Source organism: Stegostoma tigrinum, chromosome 16 (assembly GCF_030684315.1).
Source record: "Stegostoma tigrinum isolate sSteTig4 chromosome 16, sSteTig4.hap1, whole genome shotgun sequence".
In the NCBI taxonomy this organism is placed as follows: Eukaryota; Metazoa; Chordata; class Chondrichthyes; order Orectolobiformes; family Stegostomatidae; genus Stegostoma; species Stegostoma tigrinum.
Genome location: NC_081369.1, coordinates 43,740,188 through 43,768,125, shown reverse-complemented (window position 1 = coordinate 43,768,125; position 27,938 = coordinate 43,740,188). Strand labels below are relative to the sequence as shown.

The following is a 27,938-nucleotide window of genomic DNA, read 5'->3' as shown; positions in this document are numbered from 1 at the left end:
TCCTGAAAATTTAATCCTGACTCCATGAAATCTCATTGCTTAAGGCCAAATATGGGAAGCAAACCTCTTGCTGACTGTCACAACTCAACTGTTGGGTTGATACTCCGACATATTGAACGACACTTGGAAGATCACTGAGTGTGGCAAGGGCACAATATGCACTTTGGGCTGAGGAGTTTAGTGTCCATCACAAAAAGTGGCACAGCAGCACCATTGGCTAAATTGATCATTTCTTTAGGGTCTTAGCTGTTCACTTGAGGCTGTGAGGTGGGGTGAAGGAGCCAGCAAGAGAGAAAAATATGTTTGACCTTATCCTCACCGAACTACTTGGCATGGATGTGTCTATCCAAGACAGTAACAGTAGGTGTGACCATGGAGATGATGTTCAGTCTTCACATTGAAGTTTCATTGTGTTGTGTGGCACTGGTACCATGCTGATTGGGACAGCCTTTGAACAGACCTAACAGTTCTAAAGTGGGCATCCATGAGGTGCTGTGGACCATCAGTAGTGGTACAGTTGTAATCACCCACAGCCTCATGGCTTGTTAGAACCCTACTTTACCACTATTGTCATGCTGGGAGACCAATCCTGTTTGAATGACAAGTGCAGAAGAAGATACCAGGAGCAGCAACAGGCAAATCTAAAAATAAAGCATCAATTTGGTGAAGTGACAACACAGGAAGTGCCATACCGCAGAATCAGCATACAGTAGAAAGGGATTAGCAATCCCACAACCAGTTGATTAGATTTAGACACTGCAGCCCTACTACATCATGAACAGTGATGAACAACTAAAAGGGTGTGGCACTTCAGAAGTATTTTCATTCACAATGATGGGGAGGCCAGCGTGTTAATGTTATAGTCAAAGCTGAAGCATTTGTATCCATCTTCAGCTGCAGTCCACGTTCAGCTGTATTCGTGACACCTCAGGTACTGAAGAAGTCCATGCCCATGTGAAGCAAGACCTGGCTGACATCCAGGGCTGGACTGATAAGAAGTAAGTAAAATCCAATGACAAGTGTGAGGTAATAACTGTCTCCAACAAAAGAAAATCCAACCAACACCCAAGTAAAGTTCAGTGGCATTACCTGTGCTGAATCCCACACTATCAACATTCTAAGATTTACCAGTGACCAGAAACTGAAGTGACCAGCCATATTCATGCTGCAGCTACAAAACCCGCTCAGAGGCTAAGGATCTGGTGATGAGCAACTGACTCCATGATTCCCAGTGCCTGTCCACTATCTGCAACTGTGTGGTGGAACAATCTCCAGTTGCTTGGATGAGTTTAGCTTCAACACCATCGACACCATCTTTGACTAAAAACCTCTTTTGGTTAGCACTCCATCCATTACCTTCAACATTCACTGCCTTCAGTATTGATGCACAGTTGCAGCAATGTGTACCATTACAAGATGTCCTGGAGTAACTCACCAAGGCTCCTTAAAAAGCACCTTCCAAATCCATGACCACTGTCATCTAAAAGGACTAGGCAGCAGATGCATGGGAAAACCATCACCTAAAAGTTCCTGTCCAAGTCTCACACCATTCTGGCTTTGAAATATATCACTATACCACTGCTCCTTCAGTGGCACTATGTCAAATCCACAAACATCCTTCTAGCCTCAACATTGATGTTCCTACACGCCAAGGACAGCAGCAATTCAAGAAGGCAGCTGACCACCACCTTCTCCAGAATAACGCAGCAAGTGCAGCGTCCGGGCAATGACGCCCACATTCCTTCGAACAATTAAAAAAAAACCTGCTTTTCACAGATGCGTTAATATTTCAGAAATATGTAGCAGCCAAGACTTGATTTATTGCTCCTGAGACTGTATCCGTAAATCCTAATCCACACAAATAACACTGTCATTGTAGTTGAGCTGAGCATATTCAATGGTGTGGATATTGAAACTGAAGCAGGGAGATTTGCTAAGTGTGAAGTTGCTGACTTATCTTGGTAAATTGCTGCATCACAAAACCAATAGTACCGAAGAATGAATTTCACTGGTACTGATTTTTGACAAGCCATTTAAAGTCACTTGTAAAAGTCACATGGATTCAAGCTTTAAACTGAAGAAATGGGATGCTCATGATGGAATTTTATAAAACAAAGCTGTTTTGAATGCAATCTGTAAACTAATGAATTACTGCATCGATAAGGGGTGTGTGATAATGGCAGTGCTCCAGATTTACACTACAGTTCAAAAATTAATAAAATGGAAATGGACAGAATCTTCCCAGCCCCTATATAACATGGACATTGGTGAGAAAGTTGGGAGATCAGCCATAACGAGATTCTCGACATGGACAGCAAAATGTCCAAATGTCCAACCACGTGTTGAAGCACGAGATGAGAAACTTGCTCATGAACAGCGAGAGGTCTATTTGCATGAATTAGCATGTCTTTATTAGCTAATCTCCCCTCATTTACATGCCGATGGAAATTAGACAGTGATGATATTTCCTGACATGAACGTCAGAGCAGTTACCTGGTGACCCCAATGCACTGTTTGTTTCTCCAGCCCGCCATCTTTAACAGCAATGTCACAGGCCCACTCCATGGGTAGTGATCACCTGCACTTCCCATCCACGGACACTGGCATCGATGATGCACCAGCCACACTGCACCCTCGTCGCCCATTTTTGATTAAGCTACAGTATGCTTCTGCATTTTGATTCTGCACTTTGGAGCATGCCAGCACCATTTATTGGAATACAACCACCAGGATACTTTGCATACAAGGATAGGATCCAACTCTGGGCTTGAACAAGGGGCTGCAGGTCTGTTTGCTTGTTCACTTAGTGCTCAGTTGCACTGTGCCCACTTTGATGCTCACGGCATTTGTGCCATGCCTTGCTACACCTTGTGTTTTTGCACCTCACCTCTTCAGCCAGTGCTTAAAAGCTCACACTGCGTTTGTCTTACCTTGTTGTTTAGAGCAGGTACAAAGTCAGGCAGCTTGTTGTGGGTGTCACCAATCAAGGAGGTGGTCATTTTGCTGTATGCTACCATACTAGGTCAATCTCATACCTTCACCATATTCCAGCAGCGTATGCGTCCAACAAACTGCAAGCAAATGATAATATGTCAAAGTCTAAGGTGAGTAGTCCTTAGTCAACTTTAGCCATAGAATGACAGCACAGTAAATCAAGGGCAGTGCCCAGTATATATCCAAGGGTGTAGATACGGCCCAGTGGCCACATGGGTCGGTCAGAGTCAGGGGCCAGGGGCTCTATATCTCTCCAGTTTGGGTGCCACAGTCAACCTTGTAGGTCCAGTGCAACCAATCTGTGGAGTTCTGATAAAACATTTGGAGACCTGAACAGAGGTTAGTAGAGGTCGGGCCAGACATCAGTTGGGACTGTCTGTCCAAGTCAGTCAAGGGAGTGAACCACGGCTACTCTCTGGGATTTATCACATTGTTTAATTATGTGAGGGAGAGCCTTCAACTTTTGTATAATGTGAGGCCCTTCGAAGGGCAAGAACATTAAACAACACAGTACAGGTGGAAGACATCTGCAATCTCTAAATGCTGTACGTGAACTTAAACAGCGACCGACTGTGCGAAGTACAAATGTTGGCTCCAAGCACTCTTGACCACATCATAACAGACGTTGCAAATCAATCCACTAACACTGTTTTGCACCAGCATTGATTTGAAGCTTGAAAGATTCACCCTGGTAACCAAAGTAGCAAACACTTTCCAAGGTCTCATTGCCTGCACATGGTGCAGGAGCTGTTGTCTTCACACCTTGGATCAGAAAACATTGTGCAGTAGTAAGGATGAGCTCAGCTCTCCAACTTTAATTCTGTAATTGCAGCTGGAATGGAATTCACTCATGCATCTGATGTTGAAAAATAAATATGTGTCCTCAGAAGGTCTTCTTATTTCTTTCTCTCCCAGTACACCTTAGTGCCGTCCCAGGGAATGTAGCGGAGGTTGAGGGAAAGTCCCGTCTCATGGAATCTGTTGGCCTCAGAGCTTTTGGTCAAACAACGCTAAAGGCATTTGTCACTATCGGGAGGCACGTTCACCCTTCTTGAACTCCTATAGGGCCGAGGGTAGCAGGCAGGGTGGAGAGGGAGGCCGTTCTGCCTGGCCACTCTCATTTCTGGTAAAATTCAGCTCAAGAATTTGTAGATAATTTTCTCATATCGTCAGGAAATTTCATTTGTTCTTTGCAATCTTTGAATTGATATGCAAGTAAAGTTACTTGCAGTTAAATATCCTTTGCATGCAAAAATGTCCCATAAAGGTAAAATAACCAATTAGCCTGTTCTGATGACATGGTCAAGAGGAAAATGTTGCCTAGGACGAAAAGGAAAGAAAGACTTGCATTTGTGTGGCTCCTTTAATGACCAGTTATATCAGAGCATTTTACGACCAATGAAGTACTTTGGAACTGAAGTCACTGTTGAAGTGTTGAAAACACAGTGGATAACTTGTATACAGTAAACTTACACAAACGGAAAATCAGAGTCTTGTTTTCGTGATGTTGCTTAAGGGATATTGATCAGCACACCAGTCATAACTCACCCACTTCCCTTCAGATTGATGCCACGTGATCTTTTGCAACCATATGAGGGGGCAGATATGGTCCTGGTTTAATGCCTCACCTTTGACAGTGCAGCACTTTACTGTGCTGTTATTTGAACCCACAAACTCTCAACTTAGAGGCAAGAGTATAGCCCCGCGGAGCCACAGTAGGCTGAAAATACTGCAAATAGCACAGTCTGTTCACTAACTCCTTTGATTTCTTTTGAATACCACCACAGGATCGTTTTCATCTGCGTGGGGAGGAAGGCAAGGTCTTGTTTTGATTCCCAGACAAAGAAATGGCAATGTCAGCTTCAGTGCATTGTCAGTACAACATCGTTTTGCTAGCCTAGGTGGAATTTGTGTTTAAGTCCTTAGAGTAAGGTTTGAAACCAAATCCATCTCACTCGGAGTCAAAAGTGACACCAGCTGAACTAAGGTGATGCTTGATCTTCTGCTTGAAGTCAACACTGCTACCTATACGTTGAGATACCTGTCTAGAGTATACTTGACTGTGGGTGTCTGCACATATATTGCACCTGAGGCTGGCTTGCTACTTATCACCAAGTAAGGCTCTTTAACTGTTTATATATCGCAACATATTTATTTACATCTGAACATACAGTACAGCTCGAGCACAGTTCTCCAGTCGAGTGTCTTAGACCTTCACATACTCATTCTAAACTGGTGTCAGAGATAACAGGAATTGCAGATGCTGGAGAATCCGAGATAACAAGGTGTAAAGCTGAATGAACACAGCAGGCCCTTCTGGCCTAGGCCCAAAACGTCAACTTTCCTGCTCCTAAGATGCTGCTTGGCCTGCTGTGTTCATCCAGCTCCACACCTTGTAATCTAAACTGGTGTCATCTCTCTTACGGATGTCAGAGTCATGTGTTGAACTACATTATCTTGACTTACATGAATCTCATTACACCACGGATGACACTTGATCAGCATCACATTTTTAATTTAAAAAAATTGTAGCTTTTCGGAATGTATTGGTTACACAGAGGAAACTTGAGAGCAATGTTAAACTATAATGTCACAAAGTGGCAAGGTTTGTAAACTTGACTATAGGGCTTGCCACCCTAACATGCCCAGCAAAAATAAACTGCGTGCTTAGATCTGCCAAAACCAGTGATTTTGCAGATCATCTTAATTTTACAGTATGAACTTATATTTTGGTGATATTTTGGGTAAAAGTTGTTACCACACAGTGCTCAAGCCCTCAAAACAATCAAATGCTACCAAAAAGTAAGTCAACATAAATAGCTTTAAATAAAAGTCAGGAAATAAAGGTCCATTCACTGAACCATCACATGGAAAGACAGTATAAATATGTGGAAAAGCACATGGATCCACTGAAAGATAAGAACTAACTGGCACTTTCAAGTTCCAGACTGTGTGGCAAAGAGAGCCTAACTTTGTCTTAGATTTCTTCTTCCTGATGATCACTTGACAAGAACAGAGAAAAAACGGAGAAGTCATGCCCAGATAGAAATTTGCTTTATTGGTAATTCTATTGCATTTTAAACTTTATACCATACTTTATGCTTTATTTCTGAATAGAGTTTGAATTACTTCCTTTGAAATAATCAGACTGGTGTTTAAACTCGGTGCAGGAGAAACAGGTCTGCCAGTATGAAAAGCAGGTGGGACATTGAAGTGAGTTCCAAACAACCGAAAATATATTAGTAAGGATGGTTCGTAGTATGAAGGAGAATGTTTGGAAAAAGGGCGGTGAATGTTTGGTCAGATTGAGGGAGCCTTGTATGGAAGATTCAGGTGCCACCATTGAATCAGCAGAATGTGCACTTTGTGAGCCTAAGGTTCATAGATCGCATTTAAGACTGTGCCAATTTACAGGAACAGACTAGTTACAATTGCAATTTTCTATGGCCTCATTAGCTATATTTAAAAAGAACACCACACACCATTTAAATGTACAAGGCCGATAGGAACTACATGTAAACTCAATTTCATCTGGCTTATGGTGTCATTTACCTCAGATCTAATTGTGATCGTTGTTTTCTATATGGACTTATTAAAGTTGTATGCGTCAATAATTTATATGATCTATCTAATCCAGGAAATTTGTGTTTCACCTTTTATTTGAGGGAGTGGAGTTTCCATGAAATAATATTATCTTACCCCCCAGTATGGTACAGGCATGAACATTGTGCAGTTGGTAGTGCTGTGCTTAAACAAATGACAAATTAGTATTCCTAATGAATAAAACCCTTAACAAACAAAATTTTTGGTTTTGCCTTATAAATAATGGTGGTAAACCAGTGTTCCTGACCATTGTTTCCCAAAAAGAAACCTGCAGACATTTCTCCAATCCAGTTCCATAGTGAATGAAATTTGGACCACTAATTATATTAATGACAGCTACTACAAATGGAGCCTGAAAGTACAGTTTGAAACTGAGCACATTGTGGCAGATTGATGTCTTATCCCATTGAATGTAGACTAGAAAACTCCACTGGATTAACTAGCAAATCTACTTGCTAACCTCTCTCACACTGAGGGATTTAGCTGGGGATAGACTCAGATATTCATGGAATATTCCATCTTTACCTCTCCTAGTGGTGCTGGGTTTTGTTAGAGCTTTGCCAGAATGCCACAACTCTTGGTGGAAATTGATACTTTGCCAATATTTTCCAGCAATTTGTTTGGAAGATGCATAACTGAAAGCTGTTTGTTTTTGCAGTGTGTGCGTTGGGTTTTACACTGCAAAAACCACGCCAGTGATGCAAGCCCATTGCAGTTCCAGCCACTCAATGGCAACCCCTGGAAACAACAGAGGGCATTAATTGACTTCTTATTCATTCTTTCAGTACTGGTGGTCTTTCAAAGTGAATGTTGATTGATGTAATCTCAGGCAGTGTTGTATGGCGATCCTATGTTCCACCTAATAGTTATTCATCAACCAAAACCTGATGGCCCCCAGACTATCTAGTCATTATCACATTACTATTTGTGGGACTGTACTGTGTACAAATTGGCTGCAACACATTTTATATTATATCATTGACAATAATTTAAGTAGTATGCCATTGGCTTTGGATGTCCTGAGGTTGTGAAAGAGATGTCAGAAATATAAGTTTATGATCTAAACCGTCTGCTTTTGACAACCTTAGACAATTTGCCTGTGAACAGTGCGCTTATATTCCAATAAGCCTCAATTACTGTAGAAAAGTACTTTTCATAATGCAAAAGTATTGAAGCTGGAATGAGAAGAAAAGTAATCAGATCAGAAATTAAAGTTAATTGAAGGTTGGCCTTCTGTGGATACAGTTAAAAGTGGTTACCTTATTGCACTGAATGCTTGAGTGTCAAAATGAGGTGTCAGTACTGAGAGGGTTAAGGAAAACACTTGCACAGACTTTAATTTAATACATTTTGATCCCTGATGATTACATTATAATTAGTAAAGGGGGAGCACGTACAAACAAATTACATTTGCTATCTTCAAATTAAAATTTTACTTGAATAGCATGCAGAAGTAATCTTTGCTGGGCTGTGAATCCCAGTAGATGTCTGAAAAGCCCCAGGGTCTTCTGTGTTTTTATATATTCTGATACCAGTACAGTACGGAAGGCTATAGATCAGAACAATATTCTCTCACTATATTGGGGCAAAAGTACCCTTTATTGACTAAAATGAATGAAATTGTGTTTTAAATAAATTCTTATTTAACTGGTATAAAACAGCAACATTTAGAGTCAAAACAGCAGCCAAATTTGCATTCTTGGTATGATAAAAATGACTGGCCAACACTAAACTTTAGTTCCATAGTGCTCATGAGAGCTTCTTGCCAATGCTATTAATGTATCAAACACAGTAACAAAACAAAGCTTAAAAATCCATTGGCGTTAAACCCTGGTTAGGTAGTGTCTGTAAAATGAGAAAGTGAATTGATCAGTCTGTGTCCTCATCCAAGAGAACTGTGACTGTAGATTTAAACTCAGCCGTGTGCATTTGATGTTGGAGGAAGAAAGAAACATCAGTTAAGAAAATCATAAAGAAAGAATGTATTAGTATTGCATTAGGGATTTAGTGGGAACTGCTATAATAATTATGTCTGTTTGAAGAGAGGAAGCATCGTGACCTCAAGTTTGTTAATGATATTTTAATCTTTCTTGTATTTTATATCTTATGTGTTTATGTATTGAGAGAAATACAGTTCTTGTTTTAAAGAGGTTTGTGTTAAATATCTGCATTCAATATGAATCGTAGTTTGACTTGTAAACCAAGTGAAGAGAAGCTTTGCTGAGACTAGAAGAATAGTTTCATAATAGTCATTGGGGCAATTTGAAGTTTTACCTTGTTGCACATATCTTAAAGGTTTGTTTTGGCCAATGTTCACATGTCTGCATGCATACAGTGTACACCAGCAATCCAACAATGGGCGAATTCACCACCAAAAAAACTGTTTCCGTCTTCAATTTGGTGCCACATTTGTTGTGACTTTTTTTTTCACACTGAGCATATACACATTTTGAGGGCAGTGGAAGTGAATCAGTCCTGTATCGAAATATCCTGTGCAGAACAAATAGTTTATCGCTCACATTTATAACTCGTTCGAACAATCATTTCATGGTAATTCTGAACCCGTAGCTAACGGAATTACATATTGAACCCCAACTGAAAAACACTTGAAAAAATTACCCACCACTCCACAACACCTCCACATAAAAATAGATCAAACAAATTTAATGTTATTTTCAATGCTAGTATTCAGCTCAAGGGGATAGTCTGCTGAAGCCTGCCATGGGCTCAAGCAAGCTATAACCAACCACTATGTTTATGAAATGCTGCAGTGGGTAATGGTTAATGAGCATGAGCATAGATGTGTAAGATCAAGTCAGACATTTTTTTTAAAACTGCCCTTTAAAGATAATTACAATAAATTTAAGTGCTGGCCTTGAAATACTTAATTCATCTCAATGTTGCAGTCCATTGAAAAGTTTATTACAAAATACTTAGACTTGTTAACCAGCTATGAGTAATTCTGAAAATTGACAGAATGAACTAAAGTTCATTGCGCTATGTTTCCATCTAATGATAGAATCATGTGATCCACAGAGTATAATTTCTAATGTGCATGTCTAATTTTGGGCTATGAATACTATTCTGGATCACAATGTTCCCAAATAGTCTTCTTCAAAATAAATAGAATTTAATGCACAAAATCCCTCCTGTCTCTTCACAATCTCTGTGTTCTCTACCATGAATCACAGCTGTGTTGTTTACTAATGGCCTGTTCATCGATCTGTTCCCCCCAACAATATGTTTCGTCACCTTCTCAAAGATGCTTGATACACTTATGTATTATTTATGCGTCTCCCGCAAGACTTTGTTTCTACAAAATAACCAATTTTGTTGGAACAGTAAGTTCTGCTTTTTTTCTAACTTCTGGCTTACCAATACTTGTAAATCATTCCAACTAGTGAGGTGGATTGCTAACTAGCTTGCAGCAGTGTAAAGGCCTGAAGTACAGCAGAGAAATGACGTTATAAAAGGCCTTATTCAATGCTTATTAATCTTCTATCTTGACCTCTTTATCGTCATTGTATATCAGTTTACATAACAATAATCTGTGCATTTGAAAGAATTTTTAAGCCCGAATAAGGTCATAAATAAATGTTTGTTCTAATTTTGATGATAACTGCAGTGTGAAAAGAAAGGACCATCACCGTAATTTAGACAATATCTGAATTGAACAAGAGGAAAATCTAATCAGTATAAAACTCTCCTTTTTAATACGGTTCTCACTATTTGGGAACATTGTGATCCAGAATAGTATTCATAGCCCAAAATTAGACATGCATATTAGAAATTACACTCTGTGGATCACATGATTCTATCATTAGATGGAAACATAGTGCAATGAACTTTAGTTCATTGGCTAGAGTGTGAAATTGTGGCAATGTTCTGATGCATTTTCGATATTCACATTCATTCTTGGACACAGCAATGTAAAATCCTGCTTCTCGGTTGTGACATTCATAAACTTATATATTATTACTAAAGATATTTACTGTTATATGAACAGAATTTCTTCTTAGTTGGTCACGCTTAAATTTTTTGCTAATTTGCTAATACATACAGTTCCCAGGAATATTACATTAATAAAGTGCGTAATCAGGGGATTGATTTGCTTCAAATCTATTACATGTCCTAGATTGGAATTACTTCTCATAAATTGCTTGATAGAAGTGTCTTTGAATTAATGTTGTCCTGAAAATGTTGTGGTTTGTGATAAATAACTCAAGTGGATTTTGGTTGACTGACAAGTAGGAGGTGATGGTGGAGCTGCCTTTTTATTTCTTCTGGTTTCATCTTTGGACAAGTACTTTTCAAAAAAGTACCTTCCTCATTCCATATGTTTGTGTATCACTGTCACTGCCCTCTTGATCTCCTCATCCAATGTGATACTTGTGTGGCGAGAAATTTTCCAAATCTGCCCAAAATTCTATTCTATTGGATTTTGATGGCTTCTGATCCAATCTTTGCTGTGTATTGTGGCTTTGACTGTTTTGAATCCAGCTGTTTGTTAAGCTAATTTCAGGGAGGAAGCTTAAAGGAGTGACCTAGATCTAAAACCACTGAAGACATATATAACAGTCAGTAAGGCAGCCACATATTAACAAATTCTGTTCTAGCCTAAGGATGTGGTAGAGACAGCAAAGTGTAGAGAATGAGAGAACCGTATTGAAAAGGAGAGTTTTATACTGATTAGATGTTCCTTTTGTCAGTAAAAGAGAGACTGAGATGCGTCCAGAATATAGTTTGACTAATGGAGAGGTGTTTAAACGAGTAAGACAGAAAAAGAAAAGCTTCTGTAGATTTGTAAGATAGCCATTTACATTTAAATAAGAGACCAGAAATCAGATAAAAGATGTAGTTCAGGAAAGGAATGCTGAAATTTTATGAATCACAGGGTAAGTAATAATGAGGTGAGGGATTGAGAATGATATCATAAGGCAGGATCTTATAGGGGTTTGAGCAATGTGGGCCATGGTGACATGTGGCAACATGTAGGAGTTTTGAATAACTATTTCAAAGAGCTGGAACAGGTATGATGCTCGAAATTGCTTCCTTCCATGTAATTTCATTGCATGATTTTAGGACAGAAAGGCCTAGGGAATGCATGTCATTAAAGAGGCCTCAGGGACACCGAGTCACTTGGGATGCAGTTAAATGAGGAAAACAAGGGATACTTACACAGTGGGAATTTGTTGTAGTTTGAGAAACTAAACATACCACATTGATCAGTTGTTTCCCATGGAATTGACGAAATCATCCAACCACAGCAGCGTTTAGATGATGGGACACTTTTAATACAGAGGTTGAACGGAGAGTGGTCATGCTAGACCTCAGAAATTTCTAGATGGCATAGCACTGTTACATAAATAGCTTTTTGCTAATACAGATCATGGGAATCATTGAGAAAGAGAGACATACTGTTAAAATTATTTATCCTGCATTCAACAGAAGAGATGTAAGAACACAAATTTCAACGAGGGCTAGAAATGAAACAGTTTTTAAGCTAATACTACTGAGAAATCGGGACATTTTTATTTTTAACCTTTCAGACATTTTATGGCACACCTCTGTATCAGGTGGGACTCGGATCTGGGCCTTCTGTACCAGAGATAGGATGCTTTACACAATGCCATAAGAACCTAAAAGGGATATTATATCAAGAGTTGCAGTGCGGATGCTGGTGAATCTGGTCATAATTAAAGTTCAGGGCAAATAAAGGGTAAGTCAGGAGTGAATGAATCATTAGACAATTAATCCTTTAAGTTGCATATTCTAGAAGGATGTTCACAGAGCTAAAAGAGAATGTGTCAGGGCTGGATAAAAGCAAACTTGGACAACTTTTACTAGTTAAGGATTGTGAGGTAGAAGGTCAAGCTGATCAGCAGGTTAAGTGATGGAAATCTTTGGGATAAAACAAGAATATTTCAATACAGTGGCAGAAGAAAATAGATCAAAGTATAAAAGGACTATTGAAAGAACCAAGCAACTGTACAAATTTAGAAATGTTTAGGAAATTAAAACAATTGACAGAGAGATCAGTACATGGATAAATGAGGGGAAAAATGCGCTTTAGACACAGATCTCAAATTGAAGAGTGGACCTGGCTGAAAATAATTTAATTTGTTCTTTGGTTCACTGTTCACAGAAATGATTCTAAGGGATAAAGCAATGCAGATTTTGTAAAAGAGGGAAATTAAACGATGTGAAAATTTAAAACAAAGACATTGTATTGGTAGTTGAATGATTGAAAAAGTGATAAAATTAAAAAGAAGTATCTTATTGGAGGTGGTGGAAGGAAGGAGATTTATAGGAACATGGAGCAACAGTGGGTCACTTAAGCCCTTGACCATCGTTTCCCATTCAGTTTGATTATGTCTGATGTGTACCTGAGTTCTTTTTACCCAATGTTTCCACATAACCTCTAAAATGCTTATATGACACAAATATTATCAGTCTCAGTCTTGAAAGTTTCAGTTGATTCAGGGTCTGTGGCATTTTCAGGGAGAGAGGTTCTGATTGTCATCACATTCCGTGTGAAAAATATTGTCTGATTCTACTCTTAAACTGGCCTTGTTCTTGCTCATCCTCATACTGTCAGGAAACTCTAAGCCCCAGAACAGAATTACTGACTTAAACGTGTAGGGGAATTGTCAGAACAAAGAGTGGTACTGAAGAATGGCAAGTTTTGTTCCTTTACTTTAAAGTTAACGTCCTATACGAGCAGAGAAAGTTTCCTGAACTTTAAAAATAAATGGTTGGAAAATCCCCAGTAGTGTACCTCCAAATTCCTGATTTGCATACCAAATACCAAAACAGATTCATGAAATTGCCCATGTTCGCTTCCAGCCTAAAGTTTCCCATTGTACTTAATTTGTTCTTCCTGCATCTATTATTGTCTCCCCTCCCTACTACTGACACCAAATTCACATTAGCTTCTTCTGTTGGGAAGCAAGAAAGCATCAGTATTCGGCAGTTTCAGTGGCTGTTGATTAACTCACTGTTTCAGGAGGACTTGAGAGTCAAGACCAAATTGTTCGGGATCAGAATTGTGGGATGATGTTCAGTATTACTCAAAGAGAAAAACTGCTTGTGGATGGTTGTGGTTTTTCAAAGTGAAGTTGGCAGAATCATTGGGAACAGGAGTAGTATTGAACAGTTATTTATTGGAATGGAGCAGGTATAAAATTTTCCAGAGGTCAGTATTAAAATTGTTTTTCATGGTCTGTAAAAAAACTGTGGTGTGCAGAACACAATTTTAAAAATTGGCAGGTAGAAGGAAAATAGGAAGTATACTGAATTTGGAGGGAGAATCAAGAGACCATGGACAGGCTAGAGGATTAGTCAGAGTTGCAACAGATGACGCATAATGCATTTTGGTAGGAAAAAGAAAGAAAGGCGATATAAGCTAAAAGGTAAAATTCTAAAGGAGGTGCAAGAAGAGAAACATAATCTTTCATGGAAGCTGGGAAGATTGAGAAAATGATGTAAAAAATAAGATCCTCTGTTTATAAATACAAGCATATAGACCAAAAAGCGAGTTAGTTATGATGAACCTTTATAAAATGTTGATTTAACCTCAGGTAGAAGATTTAATTATGGCTTTCAAAAGGGTGTTAGAAAAGCTCTTGAAAAGGAAGAAATGCAGATGGAAGCACATTCTTCATGGTGGCATCCCTTTGACATTGGCGACATTCTGTTTGAAGGTGGTACCTCCTTACCCACCCAGCTGCTCACCAAAGCCCTTCAACCGACCCCTTTGTCCCCTCCCAAGTCAGGTCAAACCCTCCTGCCCAATACTCACAGTTGAGCTCAGTGCAATTTCCATAGTGCCCCTCCTGATGTCGTTGATGTGAAGTCTCTACAGCACCAATCTCTTGCTTTGCAAAGAGTCCTCGAACTGCCAATCAGTCAAATCAGTTGGCAACTCATAATGATAGGATTTTATAAATTGACACCTTACATTTACACATCAGGAACATGGTTTACTAACATTATTGTATAATTTTGACAGTGTAGCATAACTTCAGTAACTGGTGAAAAAGAGTCAGAAGAATAATTTGTGTTGTCTTTACCACCTCCAGTGTCTCTCCTATAAGAGTTAACGAAGCAAATAAAATGGATAGTATCAGTAAATATATTTGTAAAAAGAAGATTATATTGAGTTATGCCAAAAGAAGAGACATTTTGTCAAATCTTTTCATCTTGCACTCATCAGTACAATACACAAGAATACCAATTCAAGGGGAAAGCCGCATACATATGGGATGAAAGAGAGTGCTGATTGGCTGCCATGTGGACTCTGATTGGCAGTGGCGTTGCCATGGATAATGCACCTGCTAATGTAAAAGTATTAAAATATACTTGCAAAAACATGATTGAATAGTAGTATTTATCAGTGTTAGTAAACATTGATTCATTTTTCTCCCCTTTTTAGCACTTGCAACAACATGACAGCACGGTGGAGGCTGAGGCATGTTACTACCATTGTTCACTGTGTAACTACTCTACCAAGGCAAAACTTAACCTGATTCAGCATGTTCGGTCCATGAAACACCAACGAAGTGAGAGTTTGCGCAAATTACAGCGGCTACAGAAGGGTTTGCCAGAGGATGATGATGACCTTGGGCAGATCTTCACCATTCGCAAGTGTCCTGCTGCTGAGACTGGTAAGTACCATTGGTTTACAACATATCTCTCACAAAGCATGGCCAATTACCTTTTCTTGACCTACCAAAATCTGCAGGTTAATAAACTCATTTAATTTATCAAAATACTTCGGGTAGTAGAATATGTTTGATACGGATCCTGAAGGGAATAAGTCAGTTTAAATGCTACAGTAATTTTATTTCCTTTATGAAGAACACAGTACAAGTAGGAACTCACCTTGATATAATTGCTCATCTATCTAAAACCAAATCCGTTTACAAAGCCATGAGTATTGTACTGTTTGATACTTACCACGTAACTGTACCAAAAATGAAAAGACCTTGAGCATGTCCTTTTCGATGCAAGTGGTATTCATTGGCAATAGTAATGGCAGTGACACATTGCGCATTATTTGACTTACATGTTCACTCTATGTCAAGGGATAGACCTGTACTCTTATGACATTTATTGTAAAGCAGTCACTGATCCCATTTAAAGCTTATTCTGTCTTTCATGTCTTTCAGTGCCACCATACTACTAAAGCTTGGTAGAAATTTCCTGTAGAATCTACTCAGTCCTAAAAACCACAGCACTTCCTTCTTTGAGGATGGTCTTGGAAATTCCTCAATCATCTTTGACTTCACTTTCCTTAGTGTTAGCCATCCATATCTGACATTATACCCTAAGAACATTACTTCTGCCTTCGCTAATTCTGTTTTTGCCAAGTTTATGACCAACTTTATCTTCCATAGTCTCTCAAAGAATTCTGCCAAATGCTCCATGTGATCTTTTCACAAATGGCTAAAGATCATGAAGTCATCTGTGTAGACAGCACAGTTAGCCAATCCTGCCATAACTCTGTTCCTAAGACTTTGAAAAGTGGCTGGTGCATTTTTCATTCCAAAAACCATGACTTGAAATTGATGTAGCCTGTTTGGGGTTGCAAATGCATAAGTGTATTTCACTGCCTCTAACAAAGGTATTTTCCAGTAACTGCAAAGTAGGCCCAACTTTGTGATGTAAATGGCTTGTCCTACTTTTTCCATACAATCCTCCAGCTTTGAACTGGGCATGAGTCAGATTTTGTCACAGTGTTGCCCTTCCAGTAATGTACACAAAATTGTTGAGTCTTATCAGGTTTGGGAACCAACATGATGAGTGAACTCCACTCACTTTGACTCAGCTCTCTGATTTCTTCTGAGGGCATCGCTTCTACTTCCTTCTGCACCTGGGCAGATTTGAGAGGATTAAACCTGCAGGGGTATTGTTTTATTGGAATAGCATTCCCTATGTCAGCCCCATGTGCAAGGTATCAGTCCTCCCCATACTTTTTCTACATCTGTCCTTATAACAAGTCTTTCAATTCAGTTTTCCAAGGACAGACAGCTCACAAGTCTATCATATTCTTTAGGGCCTTCCTTATTCTTCAATTTATTCTGAGGCACATCAAAGTCCAAATCACCTGGTTTTGATTCCTCACTCTGAGTGGCAGTAATTAATACCAGTTTCTCCGCTTCCCTTTCCCTGTCATTGTAATGTTTCAGCATGTTCACATGACATACCCAATAAATATTTTTCCTCCCTGGCATCTTTACCAAATAATATCACCTGACTTCTTCTCAATCTGATAGGGACCATCAAAACTTGCTTTGAAGTGGTCTCCTACTACTGGCAACAGCACCAATGCTTTATCCCCATGGGAATGCATACGCATTTTAGATTTCTTATCCGCTGCTTGCTTCATTATGTGTTGTGCCACCTTCAAATGTTGGCCAGCTAATTCACTTACTCTGTTTAATCTTTCTGTCACCTCAGATACTTAATACTCCTGTGAGATCTCTGAGTTTGGACCTATCAAATTTTCCTTAAGTAATTTTAAAGACCCTCTTATTTTGTGCTTGAATATCAATTCAAATGACGTAAACTGAGTCAATTTATTTGAAGCAAATCTAATACCAAATAATGTAAATGGGATACCTTTATCTCAATTATTTGTGAATCCTGGCAATAAGCCCTCAGCATTGTCTTTAGGGTCTGATGCCACCTTTCCACGGCTCCCTGGGATTTAGGATAATATGCACTAGATTTAAACTGTTTGATGCCTAAACTATCCATGACCTCCTTAAATAATTTGGCTGTAAAACTGGACCCTACTGAAACTCTCTGGGTAATTCATAAAGGGTAAAGAAAGCTCTCAACTCTCCACAACCCTTTTCAGCTTGACATTCTGTGATGGAATTGCCTTTGGAAATTTGGTAAGCATGTCCATTATGTTTAGCAAATACTGGTTCCCACTTTTGGTGTTAAGGAGGGAACCTATACAATCAATCATAACCTGCAAGAAAGGCTCTACAAATGTGGGAATTGGCATCAAAGGCGCAAGTTTTATTACTATCTGTGGCTTTCCTACCCTCCGACATGTATGACAGGTAGGGCAAAATTCAACCATATCTTCATGTAATCCAGGCCAATAGAAATGTATTTGTAACCTAGCCTATGTTTTCCTCACCCCTAGATAATCCCTTACAGGTAATTCATATGCTGCCTGCACACTTGCTGTCTTCTACTGGCAATACAATCTCAAGAACATCCACCCATTTCTCCTCTGCATTAACCAAGGTCTCCATTTCCACCTTAGGATTCTAGGCTTAAGCTAATAACATTCTGGAATACATTTTGATTCCTTTTCCAAGTAGGCTTTATGATATAAAACCTTTATTGCCTTTTTTTTGTTGTAACGCCATTAGTCTTTCAGAACTAAACACCTCTACCTGATCCTCCACCTGCTTACATTCTTCCTTTACCATTTCATCAAACAGGATGTCAGCTAACTGAACCTCAACTCCTTCTTCTTTCTCTTTTGTTTTCCGTTCTTGATTCAGCTTATGGCTGTGGAATCTTACCACCATACAATCGGAAAAATTCCAGGGTGTTTTCCTTTTAACTTCTTAGTTCGTTGGTTTTCTTTTGGCCTCTCTGCAATATTGGGCATCACTCCCACCTTTGATCCGGATCTATCGTTTCCAAAACCAAACTGTCTTCCTGGAATAGCTATGCTTTCACTCACTCCTACTGTCACTTCCCCAGTCTTGATTGGGCTTTGTAGCCTTGTCTTACACAGTGGAACACTAATTCTGTCTCCAATTATTTCACAGATTATCACTGTCTCGGGCAACATTTCAGAAGAAATGCAAATATTTTCATCTCTTACCATTAGAGACTGACAAGCTCCTGTTTGCCTAAATATGTTAACTTCTTTACCTACTCCCCCTATGCCACCAAAGTAAACCTTACCTACAGAGGTGAAGTCTTTGAAAAGGTCAGACACGATGTTATTTTCCAGTCCATGACTAGACTGTGCACTTTCCAGCAGCTCCTCGACTTCTCTTGGGATTAGTTTCACGACCTCAACTAATCCCATTGGTTTAGCATCTTTTACCACATCCTTTTTCCCAGTGCCTCTCTTAAACCACCAACACTGTGACTTTGTGTGTCCCACCTGATTGCAGTGAAAATATCTGAGATCCTTCACCTCTTCTCCACGTTCTTGGGTTTCTTATTGCATGTGGTAAACTGTTCCCAGTGTGATCCACTTCTTGTTTTTCACTGTAGGATCTCCCTCCTTCCCAATTTCTATCCCTCACAGAATGAAATTGCTGCCAGAAGCTAGATTTTGATTCATGCACTAACACATATTCGTATGTTATCGCTGCAGCTCATCTCAATGTTTGAACTTTCAGTTCCTCAGTATGAGTTCTTCTATTTCTGGAAGTGAGTCTCTAAATTCCTCCAGCAGAATAACATCTCTAAGATCCTCATATGTCTTTCGATCTTTAATGTTCTCACCCATCTATCAAAGTTGCTCGGTTTAAGTCTTTGAAACTCGATATAAGTCTGAGATAATGGGAACTGCAGATGCTGGAGGATCCAAGATAAAAAATTGTGGAGCTGGATGAACACAGCAGGCCAAACAGCATCTTAGGAGCTCCTAAGATGCGACTTGGCCTGCAGTGTTCATCCAGCTCCACACTTTGTTATCTTGATATAAGTCTGACCTGGTTTCTTATATTTCTGAACTGTTATCTGTATGCTTCTGTTACCAATTGTTACACACTCCAAACAGCCTGTTTTACTCCTTCGTATTCTCTTGACACTTCTCTGACAGCACTGCAAACACCTCACTAGTTCTGCCTACCAGCTTGGTCTGAAATGATATTTACCTACGTAGTTTCTGGCCAGCTCATCTGTTTAGCCAATTTCTCAAAGGAAATGGGAAAAATCTTCTACATCTTTTTCACTGAATTTTGGTAATGTTTTGACATATTCATATAAATCCCTACCAGGTCTTTGGCTACAATGGATTTGCTCATTATCATTCTCCTCACTAAGCCTACCTTCTACCTTCATCTCCATCCTTTTAAATTTACTTTCCTGTCTAATTGTCAACTTCCGAAGTTAAAACTCACTTTCTCTTTTTCATGTTCAAGCTGCTTCATCTTTTCCAACTCAAACATTCTATTGCTTTCTTTCTCTTCTGCCCTCGCTATCCTTTCTTTTTCTCTTTCATACGGTATTGTAGAGTAATAAAGCATGGAAACAGGCCATTCAGCCCAAACTGCTCCATGTTTCCCTATTACTAAAATGAAGGATACTGTCTGCTTTACTTATCCTTTCCCCATTTCCAATTATCCGTGCACATACATCTGTAGGTCTCTTTTGTTAGAATTATAAAATACCTACGGTGTGGAAACAAGCCCTTTCAACCCAACAAGTCCATACTGACCCTCAGGGCATCCCACCCAGACCCATTCCCCTATAACCCTCCTAATCTACACATCCATGGACACTATGGGCAATTTAGCTTGGCCAATCCACCTAACCTGCACATCTGTGGACTGTGGGAGGAAGCCAGAGCTCCCAGAGGAAATCCACACAGACACAGGGAGAATGTGCAAACTCCACACAGACAGTTGCCCGAGGGTGGAATCGAACCTTGGCTCCTGGCACTGAGAGGTAACATGCCAACCACTGAGCTACTGTGCCGCTCCAGAATTCAATGCATCCCAGATTGGACCTTCCTCTGCTTTTGACTGTAATTCACACTGTTTCAGTTCCCTTTTGTCTCCAACTCCAGCCTTTCAAGTTCACTTTCTAACTCTCATTGTCTCATTTGCAATTTCATTCTTTTCTAACTTCACTGTACTTAACAGTTTCTCTGATATACCTAAATGGCTGACTAACTCCATTATAATTTCAGCTTTCTTCTTATCCCTAGTTAAACCCGGTTCTAAGCCTTTCTGCTAATTATACAACTTGTTCCTTTTTCTGTCTGTCTAAACTTACTTGGCAAATTTGGGAGGCTTCTTTGACACCCGTAACCTCTTTAACAATGTTAGGAGCCATTTCCCCACTTTTGATTTAACCAGGGACAAGCAAGCAAAATTAAACAGATTTTCCACTTCTCACTTATGTTTTGTTTAAACATCGAGGACACTAATCCTTGAGTCTGTTTAAATCTTCTGAGACCTTTCTAGCACCAAATCTGTCTAAATCAATTCAAATCCCAGACCAGATCTGTCCTAACCTGTCCAGATCCCGGACCTGAGCTGTCCATATCCCAGACCCAAACTCCCAGTCTGTTATAAAGCAGAGATTGACCCCCTCCCCTCTGATAACTAAAATTGAAACACGCAGAGAGGTGTACCTCACCATATAATCAGTTAAAAAGATTCCACCAGTCTGTTATAAAGGAGTAGTTAAATACAAAAACAACCCAGCACTCTCCTTATAATCAACAAGTAACAAGTTATTTATCTAACTCTTAACAGAGAACAAACTAACTAAACTATTAACAAACCGAGTAAACCCCTTCTGACTAATTATTCTAGTATACAACAAGATTATAATGGTATGTTGTTCCAGTAAATACAAGTCCCACTTGTAGAAAGTAAAGTTTAAAAAAATTAGAATTTAGTCTCTTGAAATTACAGACAGGTTACAGCTTCCAGAATGTTCTGTGTCTTTGATGAATTCTTCTGCCAAGAACATATTCTTAGTGAACCCTTCAGTCAGGAATGCCTTGTCTGCCGAAGTCTTTCATCTGGAACATTAACTATTTGTGCTGTAGGTACCTTTAATTTAGATGGAGCTTTCTTTAAGGCTTAGAGAATTCTCTGAGAGGCAGTGATCCTTTCTTTTAGAGCTGAGAACTGTTCTCTTGGCAGATGACAGATGGCTCTCCTGCAATTTTCCAAATGCCTTCATCTTTTATACTCTTTAATGACATATCAATTTCTCACAATAGGATTGGTCATATGTTGTCAAAGCCACCAGATTTAAATTTAATTGGTTTTTGGTATTTAAGAGCCTTGTTTAAATTAGTTAGCTAAGTTCAAAAACCTGTTGTTTTGGTAAAAACGGTACTTTGCCTGCTAACGGTATAACCTTTTGATACAATTGTTTCAATTCAAATACTCTGTGCACCTGCAGACCCACAGACATCTTTTCAACCTCTAAGCATAGAAAAAGCACATCGCCTTTCAAAGGAACTGCGCACTGCTTTCCTCATGGCATTTTACAAACACCAAATTTTAACGTCCTGCTTTCCAATCTACAAGAGCTCTCCCAACTTCGCAACCTCCCTCCCCCCCATATTCTTAAACTGTGACTTCTTGATTTTTGCCTAACTTGACATCAAGAACATCCTACCTGCCTTGTTTTATTGGTTTTTAGAATTTAGAATTTTATAGGTTTCTATGAGATGCTCCCTCATTCTTTCAAACTCCAGTGAATATAGCCCAAGTCTCTGTTCATGTGTCAGTCCTGCCGTCCCAGGAATATGTCTTTGCTGTACTCTGTCCATAGCCAAAACTACTTTCCTCAGATAAGGAGACTGAAACTGCAGTCAATGCTCCAGGTATGGCCTCATCAAAGCCCCATAGATTTGCAACAGTTCCTCTGTGTTCCTGTATTTGAATCCTCTCACTGTCAAGACTAACATACTTTTTACCTTCTTCACCACTACTGTACCTGCATGCATACTTTCAGTGATTGGTGTACAAGAACACCCAGGCCCCATTATACCTCGCTTATCACCATTCAGGTGATCATCTGCCTTCCTGTTTTTGCTACCAAAGTGGATAATCTCACATTTATCCACATTGTACTTCATCTGCCATGCATTTGTCACTCATTCAAATCACACCAGAGCATCTTTGTATTCTCCTTGGACCGTCCTCCCACCTAGCTTTGTGTCATCTACAAACTTGGAGATATTACATTTAGTTTATTCATCTAAATCATAAATATATATTGTGATCAGCAGGGGGCCAAGCACTGATTACGGCAGTACCCCTCTAGTCAATATATGCCATTCGGAAAGCTCCCTGTTTATTCCTATTCTTTGTTTCCTGTCTGCAAACTAGTTCTCTATCCGTATCAATACCAATCACGTTTATTATGTTAGCTGGGTCACTATTGGAAGCCCTCTGAAAGGAAAGTTCCGAAAGTAAGCAGCATTCACTGAATCCCCTTTATCAACTCTACAAGTCACATCCTTGAAAAATTCAAGCAGATTTGTCAAGCATGATTTTCCTTTCATAAGCCCATACTAACCCTATCTAGACCTGTCACTGTTATTAAATCTTTTATGATGGACATTAGCATTTTCCTCACTACCAATTTCACCCTCCCATCCATAGAAATTGTTCCAGTCCATAGAATCTTTAGATCAAGAGAACCTTGGAAGACAACCCCCAATGCACCTGCTATTTCTAGGGCCATTTCCTTAAATAATCTGGGATGTAGATTATCAAGACCCAGAGATCTACTGGGCTTTTAATCTCATCAATTTCCCCAACATGATTTTGATTTTCTTCGGTTCCTCCCTTTCAGTATACACTTTGAGTTCAATAACATTTTTGGCTCCCAAATCAGTAGCTCATCTGCTGTTTATCAATAAATAGTAGAGTTGAATTGGTCTTGTTAAAAGCTCAGTTGACACCTTTGTTATGGTTTTCATACCATAAAATGGTTGCTGTGGCCAGTTTGCTAGAAGTCTGATTCCTGACATTTTTGAATGTTCCCAAAAAATCAGGAAGGCAGGAGTGTTGCACCCATTAGAGAGTGCCTTTGTCAATCAGGCAACCCGCTGACAAGACAGCATCCTCCAATTCCTCCCACATTCCAATTTCTTTCAAATCAGTCACCACCAAGTTACCCAATTCCTTCTTGCCTGAAGCCCTTGGACATTGCTGGATCCAGGATCTGAAGGGACGATAGAGTTAATCCACCTGGAGGTCCACGATGAAGCTATAACGTACTCGGAATATTGGAGCTGCTGGTTAATTGATTGGATCAATCAGTGAGGAGCAGAAATCCCACTGGGAGTTTGACCATCCCATTTGAAATGCTGTGCGGCTATGAGGCAGGCTTCTAACTGGCACACCGTCTACCTGCCCAATTTTCTCCCTTGGTGGAGAAACATAAGCCTACCTGTTTCTGTAATTTTCTACCCATGGTAACTTAGCAAGTGCATCAATTTGTCAACCTGAAATATAACTTTGATATTGCAGTGCAAGTATAGTTCTTGTTCCATGATTGAAGCAGGTGTCACAAGTATTGCTACTCGAATTAAATGTGATCAATGCTGATGATGGAAAATAGACTGACAGTGGATTGGAAGCCCTTTCTGCACCATACTTGATTTTATTTCCCACTGAAGTTTGTCTATTGATCTTGGCTTGTTAAGAGTACTGCAGTCCAGATAATGTGACCTTTGGGCAGAAATTCAGTCACCTTTTAAATTTATTACCCTCTGGGGAAAACTATGACGTGACTATTTTGATTCCAAATACAGTAGTTAGCAACCCAACTTTAAACCATTCAAATTGAGCAGATGATCTCGCCACAAGTCATAAAAGACTTTGCCCTTTTCCCTATCATTATAAAACAACAATATTTTTATACGAATATGAACCATAGATTTGAAAATAACTAGACTTAGTCTTACAAATCTAATGGAAATACAGAGCTTGGTTGGTGTTAATTATGGGGCTGGTTACTTGAGTTCACTATCAGGAAGCCTGTAGGTCAGATTAATATACATTCTAGCTGATATAGATTTGGAGACTGCCTTCGCATTCTACCCTGAGTAAAAAGTCATAACACTTTGAAAAGGTTCGGTGAATAGTTTGGTAAATGAGTGCCTTCAGGCAGAGAACAAAACAAGGAGGCTTGTGATTGTACTGCGTATTTCCTTGAGATAGAAAAATCGTACATTCATTTACAGTCTTACATGTTCTCGGGCTGCCCCATAGCATTTTTTAAAGTATAGCCACTGCTGTAATGCACGCAAATGTGGCAGCTAGTATTCACACAATGCAGACCTGCAAACAGCACTGCAATAAATGGCCAGTTATTCTATCTTTTCTCATGGCATTGTTCGAGAGCTAAATGTTGGCCATTGCACCGGAATGTTCTTCTCCTCTGCTTTAAATATTAATGTGGGATATTTTACGTCCAGCTGAAAATATATTAGATCGTATCCACAGCAGTCATGGCGCATTATCAAGCAGATGATAACTGTTAATGGCAGCCCATTTGGCACACTTGCTGGGAATGACTCTTGAAAGAATTTGTGGAGATTCTGGAAAAATGGACTTATCAGTTAAATAGCAGGCACGTACAATCAACCAAGCAAATCATGGTACTTTCAAGAATAAGTCATTTTGCGAACTATTCAGATCTTGAATGAAAAAAAACTTGTATAAATGCAGATATTATTTTTCTTTATTAGCAAACAACAGCAAATGTTGAACACATTGACAGAATAGATTAGCATATGTCTGACAGTCAGGTCATATTGTGTGATATTGATATTATTAAATGCTGAAGATCCAGCCTTGCAACCAAGATGATAAGAATCATTTTGAATCAATTACTTGTTGTTTTGCTCCTATTTATGCTAAGCTCCTCTGGTCAGAAGGCTGGGGCAATTCAGTCTTCATTTATCTTGTTTATGTTATTCATATCGTCTGTTAGTTCACATTCCAGGTGGTCTTCCATAACATTTTCCTTCAGCTTGCACGATGACTTTCCTTTCCTTTATGCTCATCAAGATGAAAAATGTTATTGGCTGAGATTGAACGTACTTCCAGTTTGTTACCTTGTACCAACATCATGTCCATTAGCCCAGCTGTTTGTACAATAAAGTTCCTTGAACTTCTTGTCTGAGCAATATAGTTCAGACTTGGGACCAAACTTCAGCTAATGAGGTGGATAACTTGAGTCAGTAAATTTCCCAACACCAGACCAACGTTAGAAAAAATATCCTGAAACACTCAATTTTCACACTGGAGAAATGGATTTGGATCCGAGAACCTCAGAAGCAGATTGTATACAGCCAAAGTGCCAGGTGAGTGCCAAGATAGGCTGTTCAGTAGGACAGCCTCAATTCTCTGGCAGCTCCAGTTGTTTCAGAAACAGAAACGGAAATTGCTGGAAAATCTCTGCAGGTCTGCCAGCATCTGTGGAGGGATATCAAAGTTAGCGTTTCGGTTCCAGTGACCCTTCCGTTTCAGAAGTTAAAAACCGAAAGAACTGTGGAGGCTATAAATCAAGAACAAAAACAAAGTTGCTGGAAATGGTCAGCAGGTCTGGCAACATCTGTGAAGGAGGGAACAGAGTTAACGTTTCAGGTCCAGGAACAGTTCTGAGGAAGGGTTACTGGACCCGAAACATTAACTCTGTTTTCTCCTTCACAGATGCTGTCAGACCTGCTGAGCTTTTCCAGAAACTTTTTTTTTGCTTCAGAAGTTGTTTTGTCTTCTTGCCTATTACACCCCCAACACACACGCAACTGCTCATGCCTTTCATGCCAACAACTCATCCCTGTCCACTTCCTGTTAATCCTCAGACCTCTATGCCAACTCAAGGCAACACATGCACCCTACTCACTGTCTATGCCATACTCCTCCCAACTCTGTAGCATCCGTTTCACTTTTAATGCCATGCTTCCAATATCCACCATGGGAAAATCACAGGATCTATGTAAGGAAAATAAAATAAAGTTGCAACAATCTAACACAGCTCTCTCTGCTTCATTCCCGCTAAGGATTAAAAAAAAACTTCCATTCATACAGTCAACAGTTTTAAATTTCAAGCTGTTAATCTGTCATAAAATTTATGATTTATTCAGCTTCTGCATTAAGGATGCATATTTATTCCATAAATTGTCAAAGACAAAATAATGTGGATACTGGAAAAATGTTCTAAGCAATATTCAAACTGGACTCGATATATTAAATCTGTTTCTGTCTTCACACACGCTGCCACGCCTGCTGAATTTCTCTCACATTCTCTGTTTATTTTAAATCCTTCAGCAGACTCTTTAAGCTGTTAATGAAATCACGAACTCAGAACCTGATGCTCAAGTAATTCTAGTTTTTTGAAACTCTGTCAACCATTCATATTGACATAATGCTCACCCCTGGGGAAATGTCAACAAAAGGATCAATTGGAACTGTACCATTAAATGCTATAATTTGCCTAAACTATGCCTAAAATAAGTCAAAGCACTCATCAGGACTATTTCTTAGTTTTCTCTGATAGTTGCAGCCTGTGTTTTCTATTTAATGAGTAGGATACTTGAAAATCCTAAGATCATAAAGGTTTTACAAACTTTCTCTTCCTTCAGGAGATCTTATATCTACCCCATTAATTTCTGACACTCCATGTGTAGGTTCAAATGGTTAAATGCTTTTGGAGGAGAGAAAATGAAGTCTATTGGCCTAAGGACTAAATTCAAATGGCTGAATGGGTTTCCTATCTACATGGTTCATGCCCCACTCTCTTCCCCAACTTGTAAAAGTTGGATTCGTCAGAAATGGGGGTGAAACTTCCACATCCACAGAACGAGAAATATTCCTTGAAAATCCAGCCGCTTAATCTCTGAAATACTTCATTTCTGTAAACAATGGTGTTTATTACCCCCATTTCCTGTAACAATTTTCTTACTTCAATCTAAGTGACACTCCCAATTGGTGCTCACTTAGAGACATTTTTTGTGCATCAGCCCTTTTTGCAGGGGGATTGAAACTGTACAACTTGTTTCACAAAGTGATTTGACTGGGAATAAAAAAGGAATCTTACATAAACCTGTGTTAAATATGCAACAGGTCCTGCTCGCTATTAACAAACCCACTGTGCCACATTGGACCATTTTATTTGTACAGGCCTCACTGGCTATGCCATTGTCTACCCATAATTGGCTGGAGCATAGTAAAGAGTCAACCACTTGCCTTGCCTGGGGATATTAGTGAATCAGTTGCATTCCTAAGATAATTGACAGTGGCTACATGGTCGTCATTTGACTTGTTTTTTTATTCCAGATATTTATCGAATTCTAATTACACTGTCTGCCAAGGTGAGATTTATACTATTGTCCCCAAAATGTTAGCCTGGAAGTCTGGATTATTTGTCCAGTGACATTACCACCACATCACTACTGCAACCCCACCCTCACTACTTGTGTGTGGATTCAGAAACTTAGTATGCAGGACAGTCTTAATAGAACTTTTCTGCTCCTTTTTAAGTGAAAAGACTTTTTTTTTCATTTCATAGAATCCCTACAGTGTGGAAGCAGGTTCTTCAATCCAACAAGTTCACACCAACCTTCAGAGCATCCCGCCCAGACC

The 27,938-nt window shown here is 39.4% G+C and overlaps 1 protein-coding gene across 4 annotated transcripts in view; it reads left to right on the top strand.

Moving 5' to 3' along the window:
* zfhx3b (zinc finger homeobox 3b) overlaps positions 1-27,938 on the top strand; it is a 499,602-nt gene that overhangs the window by 284,963 nt on the left and 186,701 nt on the right. For all 4 annotated transcript variants that reach the window (XM_048546438.2, XM_048546439.2, XM_048546435.2 and 1 more), the window contains one exon: positions 15,032-15,263. In XM_048546438.2, the coding sequence (XP_048402395.2) occupies positions 15,032-15,263 (232 nt within the window). The remainder of the gene's footprint in view (positions 1-15,031; positions 15,264-27,938) is intronic.